General features: G+C 42.2%; 1 protein-coding gene across 1 annotated transcript in view; it reads right to left on the reverse strand.

Moving 5' to 3' along the window:
• The window catches only part of LOC308581618 (protein SSUH2 homolog), a 29,134-nt gene that overhangs the window by 6,152 nt on the left and 9,737 nt on the right, over positions 1–13,245 (reverse strand). The window contains 8 exon segments of the mRNA XM_081184292.1: positions 422–527; positions 2,341–2,433; positions 3,249–3,331; positions 3,815–3,877; positions 5,802–5,926; positions 8,711–8,771; positions 11,516–11,645; positions 12,566–12,647. Of these exon segments, the coding sequence (XP_081040418.1) occupies positions 422–527; positions 2,341–2,433; positions 3,249–3,331; positions 3,815–3,877; positions 5,802–5,926; positions 8,711–8,771; positions 11,516–11,645; positions 12,566–12,647 (743 nt within the window).

Here is a 13,245-nt window from a genome sequence, read left to right on the forward strand (position 1 = left end):
CACGGAGGACGAGTGCCAGAGCCCACAGAAACACAGTTTACCTTCCCGTCGCAGCAGTACCTATTTATCTACTTGCACTGGCACGCTTTCGAACGTCTCAGGGATTCCAACTGCCAAGCTTCCGATCAACAAGCCCAAGAAGCTCTGTAGTTTAGACCACAGTGCCACCCACATCCCTATGTTTACTATATACACTATAGCACATCCATTATGTGGCTATAGAACTGCACTGCAACATTTAGAGAAGTGAAGGTTTTGAAGGAGGGCTGTGTTTTGGTTCACAGATTATTTCAGAAAGTGTGAATTATGTAAGTTTAAATGTGAACTGAATTGAATTTATCCCCCATCCCGAGTATATCCACACCCCACAAAAGAAAAACAGCACCCATGTCCCCAGGCTATTTGGTTGAATGTGGCTTACCGAGGAACCTTCATCACTAACAATTTCTTTCCCAGTCACTTCTTGCAAATGGTGAACTGGGAAGCCAGAATTCTTGTCTGCTACATGTTCTAAAACATTGTTCTTCCTGTTGAGAAAACAGAAACGAAGAAGACACATTTGCTTTCTTTTTCAGGCACACGTTCAAGGACAAAGTAGGCTGGGCAAAGCGTAACAGTGCTGACCTCACAACATCCAGCTCCTAGACAGCACTGAAAAGATAAATTAATACAGCAAACCTGCATGTCTTCCCACTGATTGATTTCAGTGAAACTTAGTTCTAGCTAATTGTGTATAACTGCAATCTGAATGAAGGCTTTGCTTGTATCCTGATACCACAATTTCCCACATTGCTTTTGGATGACTCGGAAAATGTGTTTTGCTTAGCAAGGAATTTTGGCTCCAATGATTTATGATGAGGTGAGATGAAAGTGGAGGGGGGGAGACTGGTCTGTGTGTGACTTGGTTGCTCGGTCATTTGGAGGTTTTTTTTGTTGGCTCTACTAGCATTGCTATGGGAAAAATTCATGGACCACTAGAATAGCCTCGTATTTAACTATTTGTCTGGTCTCTAGACAAGAAATTAGATGCAAGTGAGCAGGGCCAATCAGAAGATGGTAGCATGAGGGCCATTTCCCCTGGGCCTTAAACACAAAGAGAGCCTCAGATTTATACACTAGTTAATCTTTTGGTAGGGCTGCCATACGTCCAGAAATTCCCAGACATTCGAGCTGGGGGGGGGGAGCTCAAAAATTCTGGCAACGCTATTTTTTGGCATTTGATGCACAGGTTTTTTTTTATGAGCCTCAGACCGTAATGTGGCACACTCAGCTCAGAGCTGCAAATATGAATTGTGATTTGGAAAAAGACACAAAATGGTTGACTGATGTAGATTTTGTCATTTTTAGAGTTTAATAAAATCAATTGTAAAATTATTATTTCTGTTTTTACATATATATATGTTTTGACATATATATATATATTTATATGTAATATATATATGTTAGAGAGGGGGGGGGAGAGGTTCTCACAGCACAAGATTAAACCATTGATAAACATGTCCTCTTAGCTCAGCTGATTATTTGGGGGGGGGACCACAATAAAAACTAATGTTTTTATTATGGTTTGGGGCCCTGAAAGTGGCCTGGACCTCTCTGGAATTCTGACAGGGCCTGCAGGTGAGTGAGCTGAAGTAGGGACGGATCATCCAGCCCACTTGGTTTTAACGCTGGCTTAGGATAAAGTGAAGCATCTTGCTCCATGGCCAACAAGGAAATATTGTGGGTCTGGCAGAAGACGGATGGAGTTCCCTCTACCAGCCCACTTTCCTTCCCTGCTGGCTGTAGAGAAAGACCAGCGGGGAAACCAAGTGGGCTGGTGGGCAAGCGATGGAGAGACCCGTCCCTTCTATGCAAGCCCACTTGGCAATTTTAAAAATCCTAGTAAGATGCTAATAAAAAAATAACAACAAAACAGTCTAGTAACTTTCCTGGATTTCAAGTCCAGCAGTCTGCATGGTGAAGAAAGGAAAGAAGTGTCAATTGATGTTCTCTGTTGATGTACACTGGGCATTCCTAGGATAAAGCTTAATATAGCAAAAGCTGCAGAAAGTAGGGATGTGGTAGTGCAGCTGCCTTGCATGCAGAAGGCATCAGGGTCAATCCCTGGCATCTCAAGGAGAGACCTGTGTTTGAAACCCCGGAGAGCCACTGAAAGTCAAAGCAGACAATACTGAACTAGATAGAGTAATGGCCAGATTCCATATAAAGCCGTGTAAAGATTCCTAGTACTCGGTGATGATCTCTGCTGATACCATGCCAAGGAATCACTCGAAAATGTTCAAGGGTTGTAGCAAGAGCACACCTTCATGGAACTCTTCTTCCTTTGGCTTTTCAACTTACCAAGTTATCGTAAGTTCGGTATGAAATAGCAAGACACCGCTTCCATTGCAACGGTAACACTTCAGCCAGCCATTGCCACGGCAATTGAAGCAACTGCGGAAGAGGAAGGTGGGAAAACAGACACACACGAAAATGGGAAATAGGGAATGTGCACATACTTAACATTTAGAAGCAATATAATTCTTTACTCTGCATATGGCTAGATTTTTCTAAGTTGAATAGTTTCTAACAATTTCATCATTACTATGGACCAACGCTAAGACTTTCAGTATGGTTTACTGGTTTCAGTGCCACTGCTGTAAAATGGGCACATTGATACAGATGATCACAGGGGAGGTGAATGAGGCAGAGAGTGCTGAGAACACTGTATGTCCCCCCCAAAAAAATCACAATTGATCACAAATTCCCCTTGCTGAAATAACGGGGGGGGGGTGAGCAAACTCAATAGAATCATAGAATCATAGAGTTGGAAGAGAGACCACAAGGGCCATCGAGTCCAAGCCCCTGCCATGCAACTTACTACAAGTGGTGTAAAGATAAAGGTAAAGGGACCCCTGACCATTAGGTCCTGTTGTGACCGACTGGGGTTGCGGCGCTCATTGGCCAAGGGAGCTGGCGTACAGCTTCCGGGTCGTGTGGCCAGCATGACTAAGCCGCTTCTGGTGGACCAGAGCAGCGCACCGAAACGCTATTTACCTTCCCGCTGGAGTGGTACCTATTTATCTACTTGGACGTGCTTTTGAACTGCTAAGTTGGCAGGAGCAGGGACTAAGCAACGGGAGCTCACCCCGTCAAGGGGATTCGAACCGCCGACCTTCTGATCAGCAAGTCCTAGGCTCTGTGGTTTAACCCACAGCGCCATCCACGTCCCTGATACAAGTGGTATAACTTACCACTTATTCACTTACCGATTCTTTCCTGAACCTGCGCACCACGAGCAGATATGGCTGTCCTCCTGTGAACCAGTTCCACCACAAGCCGAACACTTTTTCTACATTAAAGGACAAAACAAAATAATCAGGCATGCATGTGTGTATATCTTTGAAACTCGCTCTTTCCATTTGGAGAGTTGAGTGCACATTTGCCACGTTAAGTAGGTTGTGATTTTACCTACAAACAGAATGCAACAAGTGTGCCTGCAACCAAATGTTGCAGTGTATCCTCCAGTGAGTGCTCCTGTTCAGGGTTCCACTCTCTCCAAGCTGGCCATGTTTCATAAGAAGAGCCTACTGTATCAGATCAGTGGCTTAGTATCCTGTTCTGAGAGTGGAAAACAAGATGCCTTTGGGAAACCCAAAGCAGGACCAGAGCATGAGAAAACTCTCATTTCCTGTGGTTTCCAGCAAGCACATTATTCATATAATTTAAATAAAAAACAGTTCTTTTACGTTTTGAATCGAAAGTAAATATCAATTGCAAAAAAACTCCCAGAAATTTCAGAAAAGAATTTGGCAATGTTTCCATCATACAATACCTTGCCAGTTCCTTTACAAGGCTGACACATAGTTTCACCACGTCTTTTGCAGTTTGGACAGTCCTGAAATCAAAGCAAGGAATGAAGTATAACTGAAAATGATTTGGGGAAATTATTCATTCATTCATTTAAGCTGCCCTTCATCATATGATCTCAGCGTGGTTCACAGAATAAAACACAGGATAAAAAACAAGTGCATAAGTAAAACAAAACGGCAAAACGAAACATCTGCAATGTAGAAGTGTGGGGAAAGCAGACAGGGAGGAGTAGTCTCCCTCTATAACCATATATATATTCTTCTAAGAAAATGTCTATGCTTGAATCAACCCAAAATCTTTTCTCTTCTCATGATAGAAATCCCTAAACTACAGTCAACTTGTTCAATGTTATGATCTCATTTTAGCAAGACATCCTATAGGTGGCTTTATGTAAAGGTGTAATAAAAGGGGGAGAAACCCCAAAGCAGGTTGCAGTAGTTGGTTCTCACTTAAATCTGGCACTTCTGTTTCTTGATATCAACCTTTGGTTTCCACTTTCCACATTAAAAGAAATGACATGGACCAGCAATGCTATAATAAAAGCAATTGTTAGGAGCAATGAGAGTGGCAGGACATGGTTCAGACTGAATCAAGTGCTCAAATATTTCCAGTTTCTTCAGCATGGAGAAACCTATTGAAGTGAGGCATAAGGTGTCATTCACATAATGTTATTGAGCACTCACTTACTTTCCGTTGAAATTAAATTGTAGATTTGCACTTCAGCACCAACTTAAGATACATTGATATCAGTTGGACTTACAGCTTACTTAGAGGATGTACCTAGAATATTGGATTTTAGCATGGAGAGACCACCTAAATAGTTTTGTTTTTTGTTTTTGCGCCCGCTTTAAAAGAAACCACACAGCCTATGTAAAAATATATCCATGCTTTGTTCTTCTGGGTGGATACAAAGTAGTTTTTCATGGCAACTTGCCCATTTGAAATGAAATACACACACCAGACTATATAAACCAAAGGGGGGAAAATACTCCCTGCCAAATCCCCATGCATTAAAAAAAAACACCAACAACTTTCTCCACTAATATATTATCTCGCAGTAAAAACAATGCTCTCTGCCAAGATCATAAACTGCGGGAAGAAGCAATTAATTCCAGGCTGGGGGACGCTGTTTGTTTCAGAGTATTTAAAGTAACTGGTTTCAGAAGGGGTGCAACTTGTGCTAAGTTAAGCCAAAGCACTTTGAATTTCTCAATTCTATTTTATTTTACTTTTTATGATCTATTTTCTACGGTGCTGCTGTAATTTCAGTAAGTTCTGACCCAGTAGTGGGCCCTGACCCATCAGTTCAAGGTGAATAGATCAGGAAACCTGACTTCAGTTCAACTACTGATTGCATACATGGCTTTAGTCTTGAAGAACCAGCAAGGCAGAAAGCAGAGCCGGCCTGCCCATGAGGCAGGGTGAGGCAGCCACCTCAGGCGTCACCCCACAAGGGGGACTGCTCCACTGCTCAGCTTCACTGCTGGTTTCCCCAGCCTCTAGGGACAGAGAGAGACCAGTGGGAAAGCTCTGTGGAACACCTCCCCTCCTGTCTCCTGAAGGGAGGAGCTGATGGGAAGCACCACTGCTTGGGTGGGAGTCAGGATCTGAAAAGGATGCCCCCTGCCCAGCAGGGGAGACTCTACACGCAGTCAGGGAAAAGGCCTTACAGAATTTGCACCCTCACATCACAGAGGACGGCAGCAGGACATTTCACCTCCAGAGCAGAAACACCTCAGGTCTCCCCTGGTGGAAAATGTCAACAAGGCCGTAATACCATGCATTCTTCTCCATCTTGTTCTATTTGCTGCCTGCCTTTTAGGGAGACTCACAGAAATAAGCCCTATTGAACACGGTGGGTCTTACTTCGGAGGAAACATGCACAGGGTTGCATTGTAAACTCCACTGAACTCCTGTGTAGAGCAGCCAATGGCTTGTTGTTTTCTTACCTCTACTGAGTACGAATGGGGCACTGGAATATGCATTTCACAGTCCGTAAACAAAGGAGGTTCATCCACTGTTATATCCCATGGGAGAGGTGGTATTCCAACAGCAAAGGAGTCTACAAATCCACCTGGAAGAACAGAAGCCACCATAAAATTAGTAAGAATGATGTACCCCACCTTCAATGGCAAAATGACAGGTTGACAAATGACCTGCCATTACTAATGTTTGTCTCAAAGTGGGTAGATATTCTGGGATTCTTCAACCAGAACAGCAGCTTTCCCTGAATCATCGGTGCTGGTTAAATGTTTTTCAGCAGAGCAATATAGTAGGACAAGTAAATATTATCGTTTTCTCTCTTAAGAGGCCCTAGAGCAGGAGAAACCAACATGGTGCCCTCCAGTTATTGATGAACTACAATGCAAATCATCCTTGACCACTGTCAAAGCTTGCTAGGGCCGATGGATGTCATAGCTGAACAACACCTTTAAACCCATTTTTCATGTATGCTAGCATCTCCCAACCTTGTACCCTTCACATCTTTTTGGACTCCAGTTCCTATCAACCCCAGCTAGCACAGTCAATGGTAAGGGATGATGAGAGTTGGAATCCAAAATATCTGGAGGGCAACAAAAAGGGGAAGGCTGATCTATACAGATACCAGAATGGTATACAGAGGCATAAAACAAAACAAGACAGTGCAATAAAACAAATACAATATAAACATCTTATGGCAAAGCGCGTTCTCTAATTAAATGAGAGTGCGTGTTGCGGTGTGGGCTGCCGGGCCAGCCCTATGTTGCCAGGCAGGTTAATGGTTGTTGCCTGGTGCTTTGATTGGATAACCGGGTTGCTGGGGCAAATTGTATGTTGCAAATTGGGTGGGTGGGACTATAGTCTTTAAATATTGGGGCACTCTGGTTTCTCTTTCTCTTTTGCAGAGTGCGTCGGATCGCCCGCCCGCCCGCCCTCTTTTCCGGTTGACTTTGCTTTGCCTGTCATGGGGTCGCCTGCCTTGGTGCAGGGGCCTAGTAGGAATTTTGCCATTTGGCTGATTGGCTGTGCCATTTGGTTTTTGCCTACTACTTAGCAATTCGTCACAACTTGTAAGGTTGCGGTTAGACATTGGTTATAAAAATCTGGTGGTGGAGGGGTCACGATAGGCTGTGCCTGCCCCTCCTATTGCGCTGAAGGGAATTCCGTTAAAGGAATCCTGGGGCTTGCCACGATTTCGTCCAATCCCTGTCATGGGACCAGGGCCGGCAAGCCTTGGGGAGCTGCTGGGGTGAGCGGCGTGGGTCCAACGCTCAGCTCAAATGATCCCCAACTTTGACTTTCCCTTCTACTGGCTTCCGATCGGACCTCAGTATGTCAGTTCTGTTCCAGGCAGGGGGACAGATAGTCATAACCAATGTCTAAACAACCACTCACTGATTTTGTATTTTAATAAAGTTGTGGCCAAAATAGTGCCCCAAAACTAAAATTACGTGAGATGTGTGAAATTATTTGAGGGGGTGGCCTGGGGACCTACACACGCAACAGCAATAGCAGAGCAGACTAATAACCACCAATGCAAAACTTTAAAAAGCATAGATTTTAATCTGGCACCTGAAGGATTGCAATATTGACACCAGTGGTACTCCTATGGGGAGCGTGGTACTACCACAAAAAGGCATTCTCTCTCATTGCCATATAACAAACTTCCACTGAGGAACTTCCTTCTCTGAAGAAATTAAGGCAGAGGAATGTAGTGAAGGGACTGAGTTGCCTTCAGGTATTTGAGTCAACAGCTCTAAATAATAGAGCTGTATGAAAAGTAACCCAAAAGTCCATATTCTCTTGTCCCAATACGATTATTATTTTTAAATGCTCTTTTTATTATGCATTTGATGTTTAGTGTTGACTGCTTTCACACTTGATTGGTTTTATCAGCTATTTTTATCAGCTTTTAAAAAAAACTTTTTTTACAATTTTTGGTGTTTTTATCATATCCTTATTGTCATTGTTGTAACAACACACTGCCTATGTGTAGAAAAGCAGGATTAAAATTAAAATTATAACCAAATAATTAAATAAATATTTTGAGAAGTATGGGAAGCCTTTGGACTACACAGTTGGGTACCGTTTCCTTCTCTGTCTTTAGAGAGCAGAGAATGGCTGAATCGGAAGTCCCGTTCTGTGGAAAACCTATGAAGAGTTCAAGAATCACCATGGGAACTAAGGAGCCTGTACTTTTCAGTCTTCTCTGAATAGCGTGAGATCGTACAATGTTAATTATTCTTCTGCTGCATTAAATAATTTGCTCCCCTCCACAGAGGAATATGAGCAGTCTTTGTTTTCCTGAAAGGAAGGATGTCTAAATCCTTCACACCCTGAGCTCAAAGTAAGCTAATTTCATTCTAACTGGTTGTATATGAGGAAATATGACTCCTGTCAGCAGCTGCCCACAACCTCACAACTTCTGCTGGAAATAGAAAGAAAAGAGCAACCTGCTTTCTAAATTGGAAGATGTGTAGTAATTATGTTAGCTTTACTTAATTGCAGACTTCCCTCTAGGAGCTCAGGGCACAAAATATAAAACGACCTTCAAATTAGGACAAAAGAAAGAACAATGGGCCCAGGTTCACCCAATTCACCTACATTGCTGAGGGAAATTTGAGCACAGGTCTTTCCAGAAACTTCCATATGCTAATCACGATGCCCCTCTTTATTTGGTAGCTGGAAAGGTACACAGTAACAAACTATCAGAGAAGGAAGCTTAATTTGGAAGCTTTAGAAAAGTATGAGGTGCCAATCTCTCTGAGAGAAGAAAACTCAATCTGGCCCTGTTTGGTAGCTGGAAAGAGATGAGGTGGCAATCGCTCGGAGAGTAGAAAGCCTGGCCTGGCTATCTTCTTTTTCATGTGTGACTCACCATCATAAAGCTCACTGGCCATGTGGGTGTCTCTCATTTCAGTGAAAGTCTCCAGACGATACTGAGGACAGGAGGAGGAAAAAAAACCTATCAAAATGATAACGTAAGGGTATGTGGAAGTGGACTTGAAATGGTTCTTTTTAAGAAAGGAAACCTGCAAATGAGAAGTGTCGCATGGAGAGCTGGCTTCTCAATTGATCTTAGCCAGAGCTCAACAGGGTGCAGCTCTGTTCTTCATATATTTAAAGATTCAACCCTAGAGTACGTGAAGGGATTAGACCAACTTCTGAGTTTGTGCAAATACTTTCCTTCACCGTTAAATAACTACAACACATCTGGAATTAAGAGCAGTGGTGTAAATTATTGAGCTTTGCCTTGTCAACCCACAGCTCATCCTTTAATAACAACCATTTTGTATGAGAAGTAATTTGAAAAAGAAAAGAAGCAGAAAGGGTCCTATAAAATACTTGTTCTGCATTAGATTCCCAGAAAACAATCGTATGGAGACCATCAAGGTCCTGGGCTTTCTCCAGTCCAGCACACTTCAGCTTCAAACGCCCAACTCTTCTCTTTGGATTCAAACAGCAACAAGTGTTTCTCTTCATGAACTGAAGGGTGTCACCTTCTCAAGGCAGCATGGAGAGATTTCCAACCATGCATGAATATTAATGTTCTTTTGTTAAATTCTCTCACCAGCCATTCAGTTATCTGGTTGAAAGCCTGCACACACAGCAGTTCACACAGTCAAACTCGTGACAATTTTATATTTTGGCAAAAGGGGGAAAGGTCTAGAGATGGTGCTTGGCCTGTTAAATTGCACAAGTGCTCACAGCCAGAATCTATTTTCAGCACTGAGCCTAGGCCCCAGACTTTGTGAAATAATGCCTCTAAGCATGCACAGAATGAAAGAGGCCTATGGACTGTCCACCTAGTCCTAACCCAAGCTGTCTACTAGCAGCTAGGAATGGATTAAGCTATCTATTTCTGGTCCCTATTGCTTTTGCATATTTTTATTCATAATCCTCTTCTATTCCACCTCTGCATTATTATTTTTGGATGGGGGAATTTAAAAAGAATTTTCCCCCAAAATATGCATTTTTCCTCAGTATACATAGATATATTTAAATGCATGCTACATTTAAAAATATTTATCTCCTCAAAAAACCCTATGCATTTAAATAATATATTTTGATACATTTAGGCTGCAATCTTATACATGGTGACTTGCAAGTAAGTCTTGCAGAAGTCAGTGGGAGTTAATTCTGTATCCATGCATATGGCATGAACTGTGCTACAACATTTGAAGAATAGATAAGAGAAATTCCATTCCACACGAAAGGTGCGATCAGATCATTTTCTATAGGGATTTGCAAATATTGAATTCTACCTGCTACTTGATCTTTTTTTTTACTGGGACCTTTTGCTGCTAAGCTGTTGTCCCTCTCCAGTCCCTCCCTAGAGATGGAAAGAAATGTGATATTCTTCCGTTCTCATTTTAACACAACCTACCTAACCTGCACTCCCAGAAACAAAAATGGAACTATTCTTTGAAATTCTCCAAATTTTGCAATGCAGTTCTCCAACACAAAAATGTGTACCAAAAATGCATTCGCAACAAGAATGTGTGCATTTAAAAATGTATATATAGGTGGAATAACATACATTAAAAAAGCATTGTTTTATGCAAAATGGCTTACAGAAATAGGTATAATTAGGCAAAATGCTGGAGAATTTCCATGAGGAAATTCTTTTTTAAATGAATAAATAAATTGCAAACTAATATGGGAATGTGGCAAACTGAATTTAAGTTTGGAAAAAATGAGAGACGGACAGAAATAAAAACTAACAGAATTCATCCATGCCAAGTCCCACCGCAAGCTGACATGCCACTACTTGGGTCCCTACACCAGAAAGCAAACCATTAACATACTGTGCAACTGTAGCTTGTACCCACAAATTTAAGGAGAAGGGATTTCAAGACACGTGCCTTGGCTCTCCTGAGTTGCCACTTTTTAATCTTTGTTGGAAGTCACCCAGAGTGGCTGGGGAAACCAAAACAGACGAGCGGGGTACAAATAAATTATTATTATTATTATTATTATTATTATTATTATTATTATTATTGATTTAGATACTACTTACATTTTCGTTCTCAGAATTAGTTATAATTTCAACATAACAACTAAGTCAAAAGTGTGGCTCTATTTTTTTATTTTTAAGTAATAACCACATCTTTTGGAAATAACTCTCGCACCACCACTGACTCTTATATGCGTACTCTGGCATTTTCACAATGAGGAGTAAAGGTTTTTAAGAATGCATAAGAACATAAGAAGAGACCTGCCAGTCCCACCTAGTCCAGCATCTTGTTCTCATCATGGTCTGCCAGATACCTATGGGAAGCCCCAAAACAGGACCTGAGTGCAACAGCTGTCTTCTCCCCACTTGTTCCCAGGAACTGGCATTCAGAGACAAACTGCCTCCAACAGGTAGCTAGAACACAGCCATTGCATAGACTTCTCATGCCAGCAAATCCCTCTTTAAGAATTAACTATTGGTTCCCAACTGAAAAGATACCTGCTTTTTTCCAAGAACATTTCCTATACCTGACAGTCAAGGGGCATACCGAAAACACAGGGAAATGCAAAGTGGTGTGATGTTGGGGAACCTGAACGTTCAATTATCTTGACCTGAGTGGCTCCTAGGGAAAAGCCTGAGAGCAGCTGAGCTAAACCTCTGGCTTGAAGCTCACAAAGCCTGATTTTCAGGAACGGTCACTTCGCTTTATACTACTATGGTACATACTCTGTATATGTTGAGAGGAGTGAGATTCTGGACTCTCATTTGCTTTGCAGGGGCTGTGCTATAGCAACGCTTACTGGCTGCGTACTGTAGGAAGGCTTCTTTAACATCTTGCTCAGAAGCAAAGAGGACACTGGGAAAGGAAATCAAGACATGTTTCAGTTTGTAGTACTTGCTAGATAACTTTATACTTGGAATTTATAGCCTTAAAAATGCCTGAACATTAACAAAATTGGAACAACTTCAAGGGCTGCTTTGGACACTTAGGATGTGTATTTTGAGGCCCACATTATTTCTGCGATTGTAAGATGTTTTAAACTGTTTATAATATTGTGTTTTAATGTTGTGAACCCACCTTCGGACCTTAGGGTGAAGGGCAGGTAAAAATAATAGCAACATGAAGGTGGTAACACATAGTCAACCCTTTTCAATAGTGATTGCTGTGAGGGCATTGGTCTATCTAGCTCAGTATTGTCCCTCTTGGGCTTGCCGATCAGAAGGTTGGTGGTTTGAATCCCTGTGACGGGGTGAGCTCCCATTACTCTGTCCCAGCTCCTGCCAACTTAGCAGTTCAAAAGCATGCCAATGCAAGTAGATAAATAGGTACTGCTGCAGCGGGAAGGTAAATGGCATTTCCGTGTGCTCTGGCTTCCATCACAATGTTGTGTTGTGCCAGAAGTGGTTTATTCATGCTGGACACATGACCCAGAAAGCTGTCTGTGGACAAACACTGGCTCCCTCAGCCTGAAAGCGAGATAAGCGCTGCAACCCCATAGTTGCCTTTGACTGGACTTAACCGTCCAGGGGTCCTTTACCTTTACACCAGAGGTGCCTTTCAGGTGTTGCTAAACTGCAACTCCCATCAGCACCGATCAGTATGGGCTAATGGTCAGAGTTGTAGTCCAACAAAATCTAGAAGCACCACATTGATTATCCCTGGTCTACACTGGTTGGCTGAAGCTCTCCAGGACTTTTCCAGTCAAGATTCCACCCAATAGTTTTAACAATCACTCGTAACAACACCCAGAAACAATGATTAAAGAAATGTCTTACTTTCCCTCTCTTAGATATGGAGGGAGTCCCTCATATTCTTCACAGGACATGTGAGCAGGTATATCAGAAATGGACCGGTTCTCTGCAATGGAATAAAAAAGACATATTTGTAATGTCTGTCCTTTCCAATTAATTTGTTTCCTAGGTGCAACTTGAGGTGCTGGTTATTACCTTAAAAGTTTGAAGCAGCTTGGGCCAAACTACTTGAAAGACTGTATTTTTTTCATGAGAATTTCCCTGTCCAGTAAGATCAGTGCCCACCCCCCAGCTAGACATGTGCTATTGCTTTCCAAGGCACAGTTGGTGGGAGTGCTTTTTCTGTAGTGGCTTCCAATAAAGCAACTTCAGGAGTAGAGTGGTGTTAAGGTGATAATGATTGAAGATGGACCACAGAACACTAGAGCAGACAGCGCCCCAAGAGGATGTCATCATCCCCTTTGTCTTTGTCAGCAATTGTAAACAATCAACTAGCTTTTGGTTGTTTTGCTCCTAAATATATTGATTGTGAGTTCAGACCTGGTGATTTGTCAGTTCTTATTTTGTTTATTAGGCCTAGAACTTCCTCTCTCATCACCATTAGCAGCCTCAGTTCCTCAGACTCCTCTCCTGCAAAAGTTAGTTCAGGCACTGGGATTTGCCCCATATCTTCCATTGTGAAGACAGGTGCAAATACTTAATTC

This window comes from Podarcis bocagei (assembly GCF_964188305.1).
Source record: "Podarcis bocagei genome assembly, chromosome: 2".
Lineage (NCBI taxonomy): Eukaryota > Metazoa > Chordata > Lepidosauria > Squamata > Lacertidae > Podarcis > Podarcis bocagei.